At 34.1% G+C, this 21,956-nt stretch overlaps 1 protein-coding gene and 1 pseudogene across 1 annotated transcript; both read right to left on the reverse strand.

Moving 5' to 3' along the window:
* Positions 1-3,214: 3,214 nt before the first annotated feature.
* Positions 3,215-4,168, reverse strand: LOC100930173 (olfactory receptor 52D1). The gene has a single exon (XM_003764849.1). It carries the CDS (start codon positions 4,166-4,168, stop codon positions 3,215-3,217), a length of 954 nt encoding a protein of 317 aa, XP_003764897.1.
* Positions 4,169-12,655: 8,487 nt separating this feature from the next.
* Positions 12,656-12,807, reverse strand: LOC100930428 (annotated as a pseudogene).
* Positions 12,808-21,956: the final 9,149 nt, after the last annotated feature.

Here is a 21,956-nt window from a genome sequence, read left to right on the forward strand (position 1 = left end):
AGTCATAAAACCTGGAGCTTTTCTAACTACAAGGTAGTTTTTTTTTTGGGGGGAGTTTGACTCTAGGAACTCAGGATCATTCCCCCCCCCAATTTTGCCTCTCTTGAGGAACCATAGAAATGTGATTGTATCTTAAACTAATCTTTCACTTGTACAAATACCATCTTTGGTTGCTGCCATTGTTAACTGTTTTTGTTTATTGATCTGATATGATTCTTAGCTTTAATCTGTACGTCCAACAGGTATAGGTAAGAGACTTTAGGCTACACCAATGTGACTGCAGTCAGATTTCCATAAATATTATATCACATGGCATAGGAAATTAGTATCCTTTATTGTGCATTCCACCTTTTTCTTTTCTTTTTCAAAACTTTTCAAAAGTTCATGGCATTCTCTCAATTGAATGCCATTACGCCCAGACAACTTCTTCAATTTCCTTATCTAGCATACAGCTAGGACCACATTCCCAACCTCATCTATCCTCAGTTTAGACAAGTCTATAAAGAGAGTGTCAGTATAAAGATAAACATACATCATTACTTTTTTGAGCCCAAGCATATATAAAATGTGTCAACACAATTTATTATTTATAATACAGGATGGCTAAGTAGCAAAATAGATAGAATACTGGGCTTGAAATCTTGGAAAACTCATCTTCATTAGTTCATGTCTGATCTCAAACACTTATTAGTTATGTGTGACCCTGGTCAAGTCACTTAACCCCATTTGCTATCTCTAAAATTTGATCGAGAAGAAAATGGCAAACCGTGGGGCAGCTAGGTGACTCAGTAAATAGAGAACTGTCTCTGAAGTCAAGAGAATCTGAGTTCAAATCCAGCCTCAGACACTTAATAGTTACTGACTGTGTGACTCTGGGCAAGTCACTTAACCCCATTTGCCTCAGGAAAAACAAAAGGCAAACCCCTATCCAGTATCTCTGAAAAAAAAAAAAAAAAACCTCAAATGGGATTATAAAGAGTCAGGCACAAATGAACAATGACTGGATAACAATAAAATGGAGCAGTCATTGTTGGACAACAGGTGGCCAGAACAAACATTAGGGGGTCTGAGTGGACAACAAATTCAGCATGATTCCACTGTCATATGGGGACAAAAACAAAAACAAAAATGAAAATTAATTAATTCAGTCTTATGATGCATTGAAAGCCAGGTTCCAGGAATAAGAAAAAAATACTCTAACTTTGTTCCCATAATAAAATATCTAGGGTAGTGATGAAAGCTAGCATTTATATAGGACTTTACAGTTGGTGAACTGAGAGAGACAGAACTTGTTCAGCTTCTTGCCCATGATCATACTGCAAAAAAAGTCTGAAGCCCAGACTCAAGATTTCTGGATCCTAGAAACAGTACTCTATCCTTTGTGACAGCTAGTTACTTCTGGATACTATTGAGCAGTCCTGGACACCAGTATAAAGAAAGATATTAATAAACTAGAGAGGTTCCAGAAGAGAGTAAATGAGATAGTGAAGTATCTAGAGATGATGCCATATGAAGATCTTTTAGAGTTGCTGGGGGGTATAAAGCCTGGAGAAGGGAAGACTTGAAGAGACATCCCAAAAAACTTGTGATGGAAAATAGCATCTATATCCAGGTAAAGGACTATGGATACCAATTGTAGATTGAAGCATACATACTATTTTAACTTTTATTTTCCTGATGGTTTTTCCCTTTTGTACACTGTACAATGATCATTTGACAATCAGCTAGCCCTGCAAGCAAAATTCTGCCTTTGAAGAAAGGCTGGATGATCAGTTGTTAGTTGTGCAATAATGAGGTTCTTTTTCAGACATGGCTTAAGCTAGATGACCATTGAGGGGTATTGTGTATGTTTGTGTATGTATGTATGTGGTGTATATATATGTTTATGTTATACTAAGTGAAAAAAGATTCAGAACATGTATGCATGAGAAAGTACAAGACATCGTAAATGCATTGGGAGGCTCAAGGTATGCATGTATAAGAGTCATGCATATAATAGACTGCATATGCATATAAGAGATGAGTACATGAGAAATAAGGCATGAATAGGAGTGTAAAAAACTGTGTGTGACTGTGTATATGTGTGATACTAGGCTGATCGTGTAAAAAACAGAGTAGATTGGTAGATTAGAGTTTGTTTCTTTTCTGTTGCCTATTATGAATCCCCAGGGGTAGGATTGAAGGGAGCAGGAAGGTTTAGGTCAATTTGACCTGAATAACACCAAGAACTAATATCTACCACACAGCCTAGGCCCTCTAGGAAGGAGCAAGATAAATATTGTTCTGTTCTTAGAGATGTCTCTATCCATGTACTTGTGTGTGCTCATGTTTATGATTGCATTTGTCTGTCTGTAATCCAGGTCTCTGGGACTGTCATTTCTAATCTCACCCCAAAGACAAGTTTAAGTGTGTCCATAATGTTCTTGGATCAATTTTTGAAAATAAAGACCTTCATTATGTCCATGCTATTATTTCCATTAATCCATATCATCATTCCAGCATCAGAACTCAAGACCCTATGATATTTACTTAGGCTTAGGAAAAGAAATGATGGAGCTGAAGACCTTTAGGTTAAGCCTCTAGCAAAATTTCTAACAAGTGTATGGAGTATGAGGCGTAGTGACCTAGTAAGAAAAGATATCATAAGGTTAGTAGCAACTAAGAAGAGAAGAGACTTTTTAAGGTCTAGGAGATTTGATATTTCCCTGCCAAGAGACTGAAGAATATAAGAAAGCCTGCCAAAGTGTCCCCTAAACTAAAGTTTTGTAAAGAAAAACAGATAAAGACTTTTTCTCCTTTGTCACCAAATATATTCCCTTTGGAGCAGATCTTTGCCCTTAATCTACTGAAAGGGAGGAAGAATAGTAAGTAGTGGGGAGAAACAGGATTCAGATTTACAAAATAATTCCCTCACAATATTTCTTATGAGGTAATTAAACAGGTTTTATTAACATCTCTATTTCACAAAGGGGGAAGAAGATGTTAAATGACTAATTTGGGATAGCATATCTCATAAGTGTCAAAGCTGGGAATCAATCCAGTTCTGATTCCATACATTTTCTCTCATTTTTTTTAAAGTCCTGATACATATATATATATATATATATATATATATATATATACACACACATATATAGTGTGTATGTATATGTATGTACATATGTATTCATTCTATTCATCTATCAAGTAACCATTTTCCCCATTGTTCAGAAAATCAAACAAAGTCTTGGCCTGGAGACATTAGCCTCAGGATTCTTCTCTGGATCTCTTTGGTTTTGGCCCCATAGATAATGGGGTTGAGCACAGGTGGCACCAACACATAGAGGTTGGCCAGAAAAATATGGACATGTCTGGGGACACGATGGCGGCCAAAGCGATGAGTGAGGAAAGAGAAGAAAGCAGGTATATAGAAAACAAGGATGACTCCAATATGGGTCCCACACGTTCCTAGAGCCTTGCGTCGTGCCTCACGGGATGGAAGACGGAATACAGCATGGAGAATGACAGAATAAGATATTGCTATGAGCATAGAATCCAAACCCATGGCCAAGAGGGCCACAGTCAGGCCATAGACAATATTCACTGTGATATCAGCACAGGCCAGCCGGGCAATGCCCATATGTTCACAGTATGTGTGGGCCATGATATGGTGCCCACAATATGGGAGCCTCTGCAACAGGAAGATGAATGGGGAGACAATAGTCACACTCCTAATTAATCCAGCAAGGGCAATCTTGACAATGACACCGTGATTGAGGATGGTTGTGTATCTCAATGGGTTGCAGATGGCCACATAGCGGTCAAATGCCATAGCCAGGAGGACAGAGGACTCTAAAGCAAATATGGAGTGGACAAAGAACATCTGGGCCAGACAGCCTCCAAAAGTGATCTGACCAGCATGAAGCCACAGGATTGCCAACATTTTGGGCACCGTAGTGGAACTGAGGGCTAAGTCTGTGAATGAGAGTAGACAGAGGAAAAGGTACATTGGACTGTGGAGACTGTGATCAATAGATATGACCAAAATGAGGATCAAGTTCCCGGTCAGAGCCACCATATACATGGCACAGAAGGGAATGGATATCCACATGTAGGCGTGCTCTAATCCTGGAATACCTGTTAAGAATATAGTAGTTGGGAGGGAGTTGCTGCTGTTGGAAACAGACATAGCCACTCACTTTTAGTCAAAAGAGGTTGTTGATGGTGATATTGTCCCTAAAAACAAACAAAACAGATTTTTAAGTTTTAAGTGATGCTAAAATGATGGAATAGAGGCAACTCAGTTGAATTCTCTAGCAATATTCACCTCCAAGCATCTTTAAAATAACACCTAAAATAAAATTTTGGAGCAAAAGAGCCAACCAAAGGTCAGGGTGAGTTTTTTTTTTTGGTCAAAGAAAACTGAGGAGGTCAGATGAAGAATTTATGAAATCAGAGTGGGGACGTGTCTAGAGCCCACATATGCAGATCAGCAACAGCAACTATAATAGCAGCAGCCTTTGAAAGCTCTCAGCCCAGAAACAATAAAGGGGTCATATAACTGCTCAGAAAGAGTTTACAAATGACCCTTTGGTGGCACTGCATTCAGCTAGCACTGACTGACAACTCTATTTTTCATATGCTGTTTTGAGTTCTAGATTGTGGAGGAGAACTAGAGACTGGTCACAGGGAACAGGGAACCTGCTTTCATTTTCAAGGCAAAGAGAAGCACTAGTCTTTGTGACTACAAGAGAAAGGCCCTTCTTGGTTAAAGGCCAAATTATTGACCAAGAGAGTAGTGACCACACCTTAACCTGCATCACACCTACATCACACTATCTTCATCAAAAACTAACAAATTTCTCCCAGCCAGAAGTAGTTCTGAAAAATAGCAGCATGGAAAATCTTGAAATTTTGGATAGTTTCCCTTCACTCTTAGGTGAGCAGAACCCAACTTTAACATAAACTTCTAAGTTAAAAAAAAAAAAGCTGAAAAAAAATGAGCAAACCAGAATAGGAATAATAAAATTTGACCATAAAAGCTACTATGGTGGCAAGGAAGGCCAAGATATAGACTCAGAAGAAAACAATATAAAACAGCTACAAACAAATCCTTAAAGATTTATGCCAAGTGGACCAAAGGCCAATAAGAATTCCTGAAATCGAGTCTGATTCTTTTTGTACAGCAAAATAACGGTTTGGTCATGTATACTTATTGTGTATCTAATTTATATTTTAATATATTTAACATCTACTGGTCATCTTGCCATCTGGGGGAGGGAGTGGGAGGAAAGAGGGGAAAAATTTGGAACAAGAGGTTTGGCAATTGTCAATGTTATAAAGTTACCCATACATATAACCTGTAAATAAAAGGCTATTAAATAAATAAATTGAAAAAAAAGAATCCCTGAAATCCTTAAAGAAAATGATTAGTGTTAGAGGGAACACTGAAAAAAAAAAGAACTGAGAGTGATACAAGAAAATTATGAAAAGAGAAGTACTATCTTGGTAAAAAAAGAGGCACAACAATACTGAAGAAAACATCTTAAAAACAGAATTGGCATAATGGTAAGATAGTTATCACAAAATCACTAAAGAAAAGAACTCCTTTTAAAAAGCACAACAGGCCAAACAGAAAAGTAGTTAAAATTAGCTGAAGAAAAGAAATTCATAAAAATAAAATTAGCCAAATGGAGGAAAAGATATACAAAATTTATTGGAATTGAAGAAAATCATTCCTTAAAAATTAGAATTGGGCAAGTGGAAGCTTGTGACTCCATAAGATATTAAGAAATAATTAAATTGAAAAGAATGAAAAAGTAGAAGATAAATTTAAAATCTGAAAAAAAAACTGATGTGCAAAATAGATGAAGAAGAGTTAATTTAAAAATTATTGTGCTACCTGAAACCCATGATTAAACAAAACCTATACATCATATTTCAAGAAGTTATCAAGGAAAACTGCCCTGGTAATATTAGATCCAGAGGGTAAAATAGAAATTGAAGGAAAATTTTCTCCCTATTTTTTCTTGCTTTTAAAAAATTACTTAAAAATATGGAAATGTCTTTTACATAATATCTCACATGTACAATTTTATATTGCTTCCCTTCTCAGTGGGTGGACAAAAAAAGTGGGAGGGAGGAAGAATATTTGGAACTCAAAATTTAAAAAAAAAGAATGTTTAAAATAAGCAAAAAATTTAAAACAAACACATTTTTTTTTCTCATTAAAGAAATTATGTTTCCAAAGTTATCTCCACAAATGCTCCTAGTTTTGTCAAGGAGCAGCTTTTTACCTTCCCTTTCCCATCTAATCTAGACCTGGGACCATCTTACCTCTTCTTCCAAATATTATTGCTACATGGCCAGTCCTCTGATGAAAGAGGCTCTACACAACTCCCAGACAGAAGATCTCATCTTTTCTCTCATGTTTTACTACCAAGAATCATGAAATTTATCATTTACCTGCTATATTCTAGCCTTGCCCACAAAGGTGAAAACAGCATCAACCCCAGCCTGATGAGAATGAAATTCTTTCAGAAGAATTGAGGCATCTAAACAAATAATTTTAAGTTGGAGAATAATAAGGGAAAAGGGTGTCTCTAATCAAAGAGCTCTAAGAAATCTAAGGTAAGAGAGAACATTTTCAGCTGAAGGGATCAGGGAAACTTCATGGAGAAGGTGTTTGTTACCCAAGTTGAAATTTTGAACAAGATGAGGTTTTTTGTTTTTGTGTTGCTATCAATCAAATAACAAATCAACATTTATTACATGTCTACTCTATGCCTGATATTGTGCTACGAAGTGGGAATACAAAAAGAAAAGCAAAAACAAAAATAAAAACAAACTCTGTCTGCCCTCAGGGAGCTATACAGTTGAATGGGAAACAACAAGCAAATATATATCAAAGTAACTATATACAAGGAAAAATAGGAAACAATTTAAAAAGAAAAGTACTGGAATTAAAAGGGTTTTGGGGAAGGCTTCCTGTAGAAGGTGAAAATCAGGAAGTCAGGAAGTCAGGAAGTCAGTAGTCAGAGTGGAGGAAAGGGAAAATGTTCCAAATCTATTCTTTGTTGAACAGCCAAGAAGCCAATATTACTGGATCAAAGACTACATATATGGGAGTAAAATATAAGACCTGAAAGGCAAAAGTGGGTTAGCTTAGGTAGGACTTTGACAAACCAAAAGCAGATTTCAAAGAGCCAAGGCCCAGAGGATAATCCCTACATAAATTCCTAAATTATCAGATTTGCTTTTCACAATCTTTTCAAAGGTCAAATGCATCTAATACCTCTCCATATATAGTCATTGGATATAACAGAAAAAGTGCTGGTCTTAAAGTCAGGGATTTTGAGTACTACAGGATTTAAATTGAGATTTTACATTTTGTAGATGTGTCAACTCAACCATGAAATCACAGACCTAAAACTGGAAATAACTTTAGGGATCATCTACTCCAACTCCTTAATTTTATAGATGAGGAAATTGAGCAAGAGGTTAAATGACTTGTCCAGGGTCACATACCTAGTAAATGTCTGAGGCAGGATTCAAACTCAGATGTTCCTCACTTCAGTTCATTCAGTGTTGTATCTGCTGCAGGAATAATGTATAAAGCTTAAAACCTAAGCTTTGGGCATCACTTAACTGTCTCTGAATCTTACTTTTCTTGTTTATGAAATGATGATCTTACAACCCAGAAATCCAATTTCTACAAAAAGCTTTTTTTTTTTCTGACACCTCCATCCCTTAATTCTAGAGACATCTGAATGGTATAGTGACTAGAGAAGCCATAAATTCAGATTTAGGAAGACCTGAGTTCAAATTCAGTCTTATAGACTGTGTGACCATGGGCAAGGGTACTCAATCTCTATCTGACTGTAAAATGGTAATATTAATAGCACCTACCTTTCACGATTGTATTAATGGTCAAATTAGATTATATTCATAAAACACTTTGCAAATCTTAAAACACTATTTACATAAATATTAATGCTTTCTATGCATATATGTTTATATAATATATATATGTAGTCAGGTATAATAGTGTCTTTTGTCTGTTATTTCTAATTTATCATGTCTATAACTTTTTTTTAACATTCAATTGTTTACATATTCTCTCCCCCCCCCAATTAAACTTGTCCTTAAGAACAGAGACTGTATTTCATTTTTCTTCTTATCTCTAATACTTAAGAAAGTGCCTCTCACACAGTAAATATTGATAAATGCTTAACTGACTAAGCACCTAGGGTTGATGTGAGTAAAGTGCTTTTTACACTCAATAAATCCAGAAATATAACTTATTATTTCTCTCTCCAAACCAAATTCTTCTTCTGAATTTCCCTGTTTTGGTTGAGGATACTATTATCTTTCTGGTCAACCAGATTTGAAAATTTAGAGTCATTTCAAGAACTTTTATTTAATTTCCCTATCTCTAGTCATTCCCCTCTCAATTTCAATTCACTACATATCTGCTGATACAAGACATAGTAGTGCCTATGTTTACAGTCTTATCCTATTAGTTCTATGATCAAATACAGAATCCTTTGTTTGTAATTTAAAGTCCTTCAAAACCTTTCTAGACTTATTTTCCAGAAAGACTATGTATAAATGTTTATATGTGTATGTGTATATATATATATATATATATATACACACACACACACACACACATACCTATACATACAGACATATACATACAGACCTAGAATTGAAATTAACTTTAGGGACCATCTACTCCAATACCATAAATTTACAAATCAGGAAATTAAGCAAACAGAGGTTAAGTTATTGCTTAGGGTAATATACTTCCTAAATGTCTGAGGCAGGGTTCAAAATCACTCCACGTCTGGTCAGTGTTATATCTATATCTATCTCTCTCTATATAGCATTTATATATCTATATCTATATTATATATATATATATATATATATGTGTGTGTGTGTGTGTGTGTAATACATACATATATACATACTGAAAACTTAAAAAAAAATTTAAACAGATATTTCTAGGGTTCCCCCCCCATATCTCACCTTTGTATCCATGTACAATCTCCCCCATGCCTGGTATGCACTCCCTTCTTATCACCACTTCTTAAAAAATTCTAGTTTTGCTAAGCTCATTTTAAGTGCTTTCTTCTCTGAGTCCTTTCCTGACCCTCCCTATATACTAGCATCTCTCTTCTATTACCTTGCATTTGTTTTGTTAATATTTATTACCTATTGATGTTATCACTCCCAAATAATGTAATTTCTTTGAGGATGGAGATATTTTTTTTTGGTATCCCTCTGTGCCTAGCCCAGTACTTGATACATAGTAGAAGTTTAATAAATGTTTTTGATTGATTAAATCTTAAATTGCTATATAAATGGATATCATAGTTTTAAATGAATTTCAGGGTTGGAAAGGCCTACAAAAGCCATCACTCCTACCTCTCTATAGGTATTCTTTTTTTCATATTCCTAGCAAATAATCATCTATGTTACCAAGAATGTATGAAGACTTATAGGTATAGAGAACTGACTCCTTCCATTGTCATCTCTTTCCCTTTTTGGCAGTTTTAATTATTAGAAAGTTTTCCACTGCATTGAATCAAAATATTTCTTGCATTTAGACATGTGTCCTCTAAAAGGAGCACAGTTAAAAAACTACTTTTTAAAAGTTTTTTCTCAGTTTTAGAAAAAATGAAATTATTTTATTGTATCCATTTCTTCTGTACATCATCCTCAGTTACATTGCTGTGTGTCAGCAATTAAATTTGTTTCCTCATTACCCACTCTATTGCCTTAAATTTCTTTGTCTTCTCTTAATGCTAAAAATAACATTTCTTGTACAATATTGAATAAGAGTTGTGATAATTGACAACTTTATGTCACCTGTTATTATTGGGAATGCTTCTAGCTCATCCTCAGTACATAAAATGCTTGCTGATGATTTTAGATAGATGCTATTTATCATTCTAAGGAAGACTCCATTTATTCCTATGCTCTCTAGTGTTTTTAGCAGGAATGGATATTGTATTTTGTCAAATGTATTTTCTATATCTTTTGAGATAATTGTAGGATTTCTGTTAGTTTGGTTATTTATATGATCAATTAGCATTTAAATATGAAGACTCCTTTACTTGAGTTCAGATCTAGCTTCAGAAACTAGTTGTGTGATCCTGGGCAATCACTTAAATCTTGTTTACCTCATTTTTTTTTTCATCTGTCAAATTAACTTGAGAAGGAAATGGTAAATCATCCCAGTCAAAAAAACAAAAAACAAAAAACCCTCTAATGGGGTCATGGATAGGCAGATACAATGAAAAATAACAAACAGCTTCCTGATTCCAAGGATGGCTCTTTATATTTTATGACTCCTGTTATCTTCTATCTAAGTAGGAACTTAGTAATAAAGTGTTAAATTGAATATAATCAGAATAAGTTTCCTTGTCTTGAGCTGAAATCAGATTCTCCATTAAGCAATAATTTTGCCCCTCTTGCTAAAGGAGAATAAATCTAATGATTTTCACCCTGAGCCTTCTCTTCTCCAATCTGAAATTCCCAATTCATTAGCCAATCCTCATAAAATATATAGTACTTGCTAATCCTATTCACTTTTCTCTTCAACTAAGATAATTCACACCAATATCCACATTTGCTTCAGAGAAGACAATTGAACTATTACCTTTCTTGTTATTAACACTGTGCCTATAAGTGCAACTAAGACAGAGAAAATTATTCTAGTTGCCCTGGAACACTAATTGGCTTAGAATATTTAGACTTTTACACATGAAATGTTGTTTAAGTGTGTCCAATTTATCTTGTACTTACATGTAGACTTCCTGGATCTCCGCCAGTCTCTGCATCTCCCAGTCTTAGTTTAGACTATTTTCTTGTTTTTTCTAAGGTTGATAGGTTCTTTCTCTACCAGTCAATTTTGTTGCTTACTGGTAGGATGATTATTTGGAAGTGTGATCATGTGTTTGTTAGTGCTTATGTACATATGAGAAAATGCATTTATATGTGTATGTGTATCTGACTGGGTCCCTTTGTGCCAGTGTGCTTATGTTTTGTACATATGTATGGAATTGCTTATATGACTATGTGACAATATGCATGTGGGTCAGGAATTGTTTAGTTCTTCTGATTTCCTTAACTACCCTAAGACTGGATTCCTACCCATCACTCATCACAGGTTAAGCATATACTATCACTGTCTCTTCCTAGTCAAGAAACACTCAGCCTTCTACAGACATAACTGGCATGCTGGGTAAAGATCTCTTTCTGCCCTTTTTCATAGATTCTGAGTCAGAAAGTCCAGCAGGTATGGAAGATAGGAAGATCTTGAAATATCCTGACCAAATTCCCTGAGAGAGAAGAAAACCCAGATGGTTTTTTTTTCTAAGCACCCTTGAGTTCTGGGCCACTAATGACCCAAAAAGGGGAATCGTATAACCTATATAGACACAGGAAAGTATCCAATCTCATTAATAACCCTGCAGAGATTTCTTCATCTCCTCCCTCTCCTCTTTACCCCAGAGATTAGAATTTATTAAGTTAAACTTTTAGAGATTCAATTTACTTAAAGTAAGGTCTATTTGGAATCAGGAATGACTTCTAACTCTTTAAAGAAAATCTAATTATATCCAACATTTATAATCTATTTTGGATAGTTTCTGATTTTATAACGCTGAAAACTTATATTGAAGGCTGGGGGGGGAGCAATATATCATTTGATTCTTATATCAACCACATGAAGTGGGTGCTCTCTTTTTACCTTCCTTTTGTCCAGCAAGAAACAATTTCAGAGAAGTTAAAGAGCTTTTCTTCTTAGGATCACATGATTGGGACAAGTGTTGAGCATAGGTCTTGACTTAAGTAGAAAACTTGTTTTATTGTATGGAAATATAATTTATATTATAATTATTATTATCTTTTATAGCATAACCTCAAACATATAATTACTACACAGACAGGTAGGCAGATGGTAAAAATTCAAAATATATCACTTATACACTTATTACTGAACTCATGAATTCAGTCCATGAAAACACAAAGGAAAGGAACAAATTCTTTTTTTAAATGATACTTTTTTATTTTCAAAGTATATGTAAAAATAGTTTTCAACATTCACCCTTGCAAAAACCTTTTGTCCCAATTTTTTTACTCTTTTCCTTCTCCCCATCCTTCTCCCAAGACTGCAAGCAATCCAATATAGGTTAAACATGTGCAATTCCTCTAAACATATTTCCAAAATTATCATGTTACACAAGAAAAATCAAATCAAAAAGGGAAAAAAATGAGAAATAAAACAAAAAGCAAGCAAACAACAACAAAAAGGAGAAAATATTATGTTGTGATCTGCATTCAGTCCCCCTGGTCCTCTTTCTGAATGCAGATGGCTCTTTCTATCACAAGTCTGTTGGAATTGGCCTGAATCATTTCATTATTGAAACAAGCCAAGTCCATCAGAGTTGATCATCACAGAATCTTATTGCTGTGAACAATGTTCTCTTGGTTCTATTCACTTCACTTAGCATCAGTTCATGTAAGTCTCTCCAAATCTCTCTGAAATCATTTTGCTGATCATATCTTAGAGAGCCATAATAATACATAACGTTCATATCACATAACTTATTCAACTACTTTCCAACTGATGGGCATCATATATGTGTCATTGGGTTCACATCCTTTATAAATCCAGCTTGGTTCTCTAATGTCTTCTCTTTGAGCTGTATCTGATCTTATTGCTGGTTTTCATTTGAATTCATTGAGGAGTTGAACAATAGTAACTGCTTTCTTGTCAAGGAAACTCTTAATTCTGAAATTCTTGTGGGAGGGCATGATGTTGAGATGATAGTCAAGATTCCATACAACCACAATGGCTGGATAGACACCAAAGGGAGCTGTTCCATCCAGCTTCAAAGGGAATTCTTGGGTTAAAATGAGATACTTCTCCCCCTTTAGTTTTCCACACTTTGTGTAGTGGAATATGTCTCTAGCTTATCATGGATTTTTTGAGTAACATTCTGGTTCATAATGTTCCTATATTCATTAGTTTATTTTCTTCATTGAATTATTATGTACCTCAATCACTTGTGAATCATTGTGTTATGTAAAATTTTAACCAGAGTATTGTAAATTAATTCAAAAGATAATACTAGTACACCTAGGGTGGACATCTCTCTCAAGCCTTCATGATTATCCTTACATCAAGAAACTTTCCCCTATTTAGCAGGTAACTCCTCAAACTTTGGAAGTTTAATTCTTCTTTCAGTTGCTGCCACAGGAGCTAGCATGTTCATGAAATCTTGAGCTTTTCTAATCACAAGATAATTTATTTTGGAAAATTGGGGTCAAGTTTAACTCCAGGAACTGAGTCAGTTTGTCTTTCTAATTCTGCCTCCCATGAGAAATAACCTTTGAAATGTGACTTTATCTGGCACTAATCTTTTACCTGAGCAAAAACCATCTTTGGTTTGTTGATCTGAAATGATTCTTAGCTTCAATCTGTATATCCAACAGGTGTAAGTAAGAGACTCTAGGATGTATCAGTGTGACTGCAGTCAAATTTTCATAAATACTATACCATATGGCATGGGAAATTGGTGTTTTTTATTCAGCATTCCATCTCTTCCTTTCTTTTTAAAAAGTTCTTGGCATTCTCTCAGTTGAATGGTATTATGTTCAGGAGTAGAAAACTTCTTCATCCTCCCCTTGTAGCATATGCAGCCAGGATCATATTCCCAGCCTCACCCACACTCAATTTAGGCAAGTCTATAATGAAAGTATCACAATAAAGATAAATATGTACCATTAAATTTTTGAGCTTAAACATATGTAAGAGTGTCAACACAACTTAATATTTTTACTGTGGAATGGAACTGCAAACCAAGTAGCAAAATGGATAGAGTGCTGGATCTGGAGTTTGGAAAACTCATCTTCATGAATTCAAATCTCACCTCAAATCCTTATTAGCTATGTGACTCTGGTCAAGTCACTTAACCCAGTTTTCCTCAATTTCTCATTTGTAAAATGAGTTTCAGAGTAAAATGACAAACCATTTGCCAAGAAAACTGCAAATGGGATAATGAAGTCAGATAACTGAAAAATGACTAAATAGTAAAGTGAAGTAAGCATTATTATACAGTAGTTGGTCTGAAAAAGATTAGTTTCAGTGGGTTTTCATGGACAAAACGTTCAATTTGAGTCCACTGTGATATGGCAGGATATCTAAAAATCTTGGATGTAGTCTTAGAAGGCATTAAGAGAGAGTTTCCAAGAATGAGGGAATGATGCTCTAACTATGTCTTCTTCATAAGATATAGGATAATAATAGCTAGCGTTTATATACTATTTTAAGGTTTGTGAAGTGCTTTGCATATAGTATATCATTTTATCCTCACAATCATCCCGGGGTCATTATTACCCCCCCCCCATTTTACAGATGAGAAAATTGAAGCTGACATAAATTGTTCAGTATTTTGCCCAAGATCATACTGCAAAAAAAAAAAAAAATGTCTGATTTAAATTCGGGTCTTCTGGATCTTAGAACCAGTACTCTATCCTTTGTGACAGCTAGTTACTTTTGGATATTATTGTGCAGTTCTGGATACCAGTGTAAAGAAAGACATTGATAAACTAGAGACATTCCAGAAGAGAATTAATGAGATGGTGAAGTATTTAGAGATGATGACGTAGGAAGACCTTTTATTGTTGCTGAGAACGTAAAGTCTAGAGAAAGGAAGACTTAGGAAGAGATTTCAAAAGACTTATGAGAAAATGACATCCATATCTAGGAAAAGTACTATGGAACTTAAGTACAAATTGAAGCATGTTATTTTCTTTTTTTTTCTTTCTCATGGTTTTTCCCTTTTGTTCTGATTCTTCTTTCACATGACTTACAGGGAAATATTTAACATGATTATACATGTATAGTCTATATCAGATTGTTTGCTGTCCTGGGAGTTGGGAGAAAAATTGGGAACTTGAAATCTTATAAAACATGAATGTTGAAAACTATCTTTACATGTTATTGGGGAAAAATACTTTTAAGTGGAGGGGGGAAAGAAAGAAAACTTTCAGAGGCAAGCAGCAAGATGACAGCTGACTTAGAGTGTTTGAAAAGCTATCATTTGAAAAAGGGACTTTGATTTGCTTTCTTTGGCCCTAGAGAATAGAATCAGGAATCATGTGATATACTTAATGAATTGCTAAATATATATAAAGGTATGCAAACTTCTCTGAAAAGCTCCCCTCATCTTAGTATAGGTATTCAAGCCAAAGTAAGACACAGTTAAATAAACAATCATGTAATGGACCTGTTCAAAATATGAGTTATGGTCTATTCCCAGAACCTCTTCCCTGTTTGGTATTTATTCCAGTGCTGCTGAAACAGATATTGACTGGGCTATCAAGAATGAACAAAATGATTTGTCTCAAATAGTGTGCAAGTGAAAAAAGAAACATATTGAATGTAGACATCATCAAATCATTCAATGTGTTATAGATTTTAATTTTTATCAGTATGTAATCATTTCTTTTATTTTGTAATTCTGTTCTTCTTCACATGAAAATTTGATATTTCATCATCAAGTCTTCTTTTAAATGAGGCGAACATTTGCCTACATCCAGGACTACTGAGAATGATATTGATAGCTCTTTTCTTTACCTTATATCCTTTAAAAAAACAAAAACTAGTAAACACATATAAAGTCAGTTTAAGATTTGCAGAGACAAATCAAGCACTCACTACTTAAGAATATCACTATTTTTCAAACTATTTAAAAGTATAAAACAAAAACAAAATGATCACAGGAAAAAGCAAATAATTATAAATGATTAGAATAAGAATAGAATATTTATGTTTAAATGCTTATCTAATAAGATTACCTGTATTTTATTTAGTTCTAATACCTTTAGAAATTTGACTCTGTACTTATGGGAATTCCTAGTAAAAGGTTTGTTTCTCATAGGAAATTTTCTGTGAATAATAGCTTAATTGTTGGTTGGATTTGGTTTACTTTAAACTGTCTTGGGAGTCATGCTAATACATTGATTTACATTTTTGAATAATTTAGATTTTTCTTTATTTCATATATAGGAATCATTAAAATTTTATATAGTATAAGACTGCATTTCCAGGAAAATTTCAAAAATCTGACCTTTCATGGCCTTGCTTTTGCCCTATCAATAAAATTTTTGCTTTTTATTCCAATAAACTAAATATTTAGAAAGCATGTGCAAATTAACTTTCATCAGCCAGGGAACTTCCTATCGCAATATGATTCAAATAGCCATTACATTTCTGGAGAAACTTATTTTATATACTATAATCATTTTTGAAGAACAATGGAAAGAAGCTCCTGCTTTGCATCTTTTGTATACTGAATTGCACATGTTTTATATTCAAAGATCTAAATAATAAAAGAGTTTTTGTGAAGTTCAAAAAAATGAAACAAAAATCTAATGTGTATCTTCTGGAGACAGTAGTGGCTTATCCTTAATTGGAAACTTTAAAGTATTGTTGTGCTAGTAAATGTTTAAAAATTGGCTCTCCAGGAAAAAAAAAAAGTTCCCCAGAAACACTTTTGTCTGCACCATTAACATTTTCTCCATTCCTTTTCTAAGTCCAGATATGCAAAAAACAATATAGTAAATCAAGTTTTGATTTGTAGCAATGCTCATAATGATTATTTAACAATCAGCTAGTCATCCAGCAAAATTCTGCCTTTGAAGGAAGATTAGATGGCCAGTTGTTAGTTTGCAGTAAAGAAGTTCTTTTTTTACAGATGACAAACTAGATGACCAGTGAGGGTGTGTGTGTGTGTGTGTGTGTGTGTGTGTGTGTGTTTATGTTATACTGAATGTAAAAAAAAAACTCAGGATATGTGTACATGAGAAAGTAAATGACTCTATAAGTATGCATTATGAGGTTCAAGGCATGCCTGTATAAGAGTTGTGTATATAATAGACTACATAGGGATATGAATAAGGAATAAGACATGAGTCTGAGTGTAAAAAAAAACTGTGAGTGTGCATATGTGTGACACTAGGCCATTTGTGCAGGAGAGAGCAGATTGGTGGGGAGCAGAGTTTGTGTCATTTCTGTTGTCCATTACTAATCCCCAGTGATAGTTTTGAAAGGCCAATTTCACCTGAAGAACTCTCAGTCACACAGCCTAGGCCCCATGGGAAGGAGCAAGATAAATATTTGTCTGTTCTCAGGGTTGTCTCTATTCATGAACCTGTGTGTGCCTATGTTTATAAATACATTTGTCTGCTTGTGACTGGATCTCTAGATCTGTATGTCAGTTCTAACCTCACATCAAGGACAAGATTAGGTGAGTCGATAACTTTCCCAGATCAACTTTTAGAAATAAAGTTTTTCATTTTGTCCATGCTATTATTTCCATTAATCCATATCATTATTCCAGAATCAGAACCCCAGACCCTATGCTATTTAGATAGGGTTAGAAAAAGAAATGGAGATGAAAACCTTTAGATTAGACCTCTAGTAAAATTTCTAGGAAGTGTGTGCGGTATATGAGACATAGGGACCTAGTAAACAAAGAATATTCTAGGATTAGCAGCAATAAGAAGAGTCTTTTCAAGGTCTAGGTATGTTTGATGTTTCTCTACTTTGGAAGGCCTGTCAAAATGTCCTCTGCCTCAAAGATTTTGAGAGAAAAACAGATGAAACTTTCCCTTTGTCATCAAACTTATCCCCTCTGGGGGTAGATCTTTGCCCTTATCTTACTGAAAAGGAGAAAGGATAGGTTGGTAGTGGGGAGAAAACTGGCTCAGTAGATCTGATAAATGAGGTTCTGAACTTGCAGTTCATACTCAAAAGTGAAGATAAGAAAGAACTAATCACCAGAATATTGAACTTAGAGCATCCTGTATAACAAGGATTGAGCTGTCTGTCTCATAAAGTATCCCTATAGGTGTTCTAGTAGAGGTTGGATAACCACTTCTCAGACAGGTTACAGATGGGATTCCTTAGATGAGACTTCTTAAACTTTTTTTATTTTATAATTTTCTCCAGAGAAATTTTTACATGACTCTGGATATATAGGTATATAAAATATGTATGCAAATCAAACATTTTACTGACAATCTATGATAATTTTATGACCCCCTCATTCAGTTGCCCATATGGGATCTCAACCCATAGTTTAAGAAGCTTTGTGTTAGACTAATTGATGTACAAAGTTCCTTTCAATTACAGCATTTCATAGTTTTAACATTTTGTCAGTGTAGAGCCTGTCCTCTGAGACAAGTGGCACACTTTGCCCCTACATCCTCATTCTCCCCTCACTTCTTAATGGGTGTTGTCATGAACTGTTCCGACTACAACAAAGAAGTACTTAGTGACCAGTTTTCTGGTGATGGTGGCCAGCCATGTGGCAGAATGTTTCCCAATTTAGCTAGGCTTGCTCTAGGAACTACATACATAGGCTGTCCTGGGCCTAAGCTTGATACACTTCCAGGTCAGGGAAATAGTCTTCAAGAGCTCCAAATTGCTCCCATGCCATAGTGAGGCATCAAAAGGGGATAATAGAGAAGGCTGTTTCTAATAACCTAAAGAAAGACTGCTTTCACAAGTGTCTTAAGTGACTTTTAAATTTTTCTTTCCCTTTTTCTCTGAAAAGTTAGGAGGATTGTGGTTAATGGTTTATGAAAAGAAGATAGAGGAGGCCAATGGATAAACTGAAGAGATGCTAATCAGTGTCAAATTGATGACAAATTGAAAGTAACCTTATAATAGATATTACCAATAGACATTGCCAAAAATTATAACTTGATGATTCATTTTTTTTCATGGTACCATTCCATGTCTGTCTTAAAAATTTCTGAGTACATACATTGCAGAAGTAATAGCAAAACAAACATTTCAGATAGGTTACTTTTTCTTGAAAAAGCAAATTATTTTGCACATGTACATTCAAACCTTAAGCTCAAGTATTATTTCTCCATAAAAACATTATGAGGTAAATATCTACATAGTAATAAATGACTTAAGTCACTTTTATTTTCTTGTTGTAGTAATGAAAATTTATCATTCAGAAGTTGGAAATTGTGGTGTTGTGATATCTGACCAATGGGCAGAGTTTGGGCAATTGTCTGGACCCTATCTTGCTCCCCAGATAATTGATCTATTAATTATACATTTCTGGGGGGCACTCTATGTTATTATTTTGATTTGTGTGATTTTTATCCTGAATCTTAGGAATTAAGACTGATTTCAAACAGTGATTAAAAAGTAAAGTACTCAACTTTGTTGGAGTTAATTAAATACATTAAATTAAAAATCTATACATCCATTGCCAGAATTGAATGCAATGAATGTAAAAAGATCCATAAATTTAAAAAATATCATTTTTAACTTGATGTAGTTTCAAATATCAGAATCCTTTAAAATGCTACAAATTGTGATTAAAAATACCTTTAACTAAAATATTAACATAAAGCCAGTGTTTATTGGAATTGTAATAATGGGTAGCATACAGTAGAGCATACATACTGAAAATTTCCTTCTTTCACAGGATAATTCAATTTTGCACCCTATTGAAAATTCATTCTGACGAGGCAATAAACACTAGCCAAGATTATGCCAGAGGCTTCCAGAAGTAGCCAAATTATTCCTTAATTTACCAAAGAGGAAAAAAAAAAAGATAAAGAATAACAGTTATGCATACTGATGCTAGTTCTAAGATTTGTGTGGATATTTTTAACAAGGTGGTAGGGTGGAAAATACCAATTAACTTCAGAATAATCCAGGATCATTAATAACCTTGAGGATTGGATATTTTGTAGTTCTGAAGTCATTAATCTAATCTTGCTATTGAGAAAAAACATCCCTAGTCATTAACCTCTGCCTTTTAGAAGAGCTTAGTTTGCATATGGTCAATTAGGGGGAAAAAAAACAGAATAGATTAAATAGTTTGGGAAAGTATTTCATAGCTGGTAAGAATGGTGCCTCATTGTACCCTGTGTGTTTGTGTTTTGTTTTTATTTTATTTGCTGTAAACTACAGTTTCTTAACTTTTTTTTTAATGTTGTGGTCTTTTTTGGCAATATGGTGATGCCTATAAACCCCTTTGTAGAATAATGTTTTTAAATGCATAAAATAAAATATATAGCATTACAAGGAAAAACTACTATACTGAAATATGGTTTTCAATATGTAAATATATATGTACATGTATATATTTATTATATATATATTTAAACCAAATTTATAGACTTCAGGATAAGAATCTCTGTTCTAAACTACGTTATCACATTTTAATTAAAGAAATAGAAAATAGAAAATGCTGAGATGAGGAGGAGGGGCAGCAATTATAGGGAAGATACTTGTGTAGATGGAAAAGTTTACAGGGTAAACTGTGAGAAAATAACTCCTTTTTTATCTTATCTTGAAGAAAGCAGTCTAGATGGACAATGGGGACTCTAATTCTTTTTTGTTTCTTGCTAGGCCCACTAATTAACTTCATTTTCAAACTGAAAAAAAGTGGATTGTGTAACAATACAATCAATACCTGAACAGGAATCTCCTCTTTATCCCTGACAATTAATTATTCATCAAACTCCAACTTGAAGACCTCCAGTGATAGAGTACTCACCAGTGTCTAAGGTCCATTACATTTTGGGACAACTTTAATTGCCAAGAAGCATTTTCTTAAAATGAACCTAAATCTGCCTTTATGAAACTTTCGTCCAATGCTCCTTCAGGGTAGTTCATAATACCATAGGATTAAAAACATAAAAAAGCTTTAGAAATAGTCCAGCTCAGTGGGTCTCAGTGGTTTTAGGACTCCTGTATATTTTTAAAAATTATTAAGGACTTCAAAAGGCTTTTGTGTATGTGCATTATATCTTTCAATATTTATTGTATAAGAAATTAAAACTAAAAAATGTTAAATGTTTATTAACCCATTTAAAACCAAAACCATTACATATTAACACATTTTCATGAAGAAAAACTTTATTTTTCCAAAACACAAAAAAATAGTAAAAGTGTCATTATCTTATCTATTTTTGCAAATCTCTTTAATCCTGGCTTGATAGAAGATAGTTAATTTTATATTCCTGCTTCAGGATTCAATCTATTTGCAATATAGATTATTTGTTTTGATTAATACAGAGAAAATCCAGCTTCATACAGTTATGTAGTTGGAAGAGCATTTCATTAGGCAAAATATATTTTAGTATTACTATGCAAATAGTCTTAACCTTGAAAACACTTTGAAAGGGGTTTCAGTCTAGAACATGGGCTATACTTTGAAAACATCTTATCTAACCCAATTTACCTATTTTACTGGTAAATTTTACAATTTACCTATTTCTATCTCTCAAAGTTTGATCCCTTTTCCATATGTCAGGTTTTTAAATACTAGAAGATCGTTTTTTTCTCCAAATTAAATCTTCCTAGTCATTTCAGTATGTTCTTTCATTTCCTCATCAAATTTCTTGGCCTATATCTCCATCTTACCTTTGGCTCAGGAAATTCCTAGACTTTTTCAAAATACAGATTAAGTGCTACCTCCTAAGAAAGTTTTTTCCCCCAATCTCCGTAGATAAGAGTTTTTTCTCCTTCCTTACTCTACAATTTAAAAAAAAATATTTTGCACTTACTGAGTATATTTTTTGTATATTCTTATCTGTGTTAGGTTGTTCAGTTATTTGAGTCGTGACCCCACTTTGGGATTTTCTTAGCAAAGATCATGAAGTAATTTGCCTTCTCTTCTATTTGACAAATGAGGAACTGAGGCAAACTGGATCAAGCCACTTGTCCAGGATCACACACATATAATTGTGTCTGAGGTTAGATGTGAAGGTATGAAGAGAAATCTTCTTGATTCTAAGCCTAGATTGCACGACTTAGCTGCCCTTTTATCTTTGTACATGATATTATATCATCTACCCAGAATGAACAGAAATAAGATCCAAGAAGAATTGATTTTTATCTTTGTATTCTCCATCACTTA

Source organism: Sarcophilus harrisii, chromosome 3 (genome assembly GCF_902635505.1).
Source record: "Sarcophilus harrisii chromosome 3, mSarHar1.11, whole genome shotgun sequence".
In the NCBI taxonomy this organism is placed as follows: Eukaryota; Metazoa; Chordata; class Mammalia; order Dasyuromorphia; family Dasyuridae; genus Sarcophilus; species Sarcophilus harrisii.

Bases quoted from the DNA above. Each gene is read 5' to 3' on its own strand.
- LOC100930173 (XM_003764849.1), bottom strand. From the start codon at position 4,168: ATGTCTGTTTCCAACAGCAGCAACTCCCTCCCAACTACTATATTCTTA.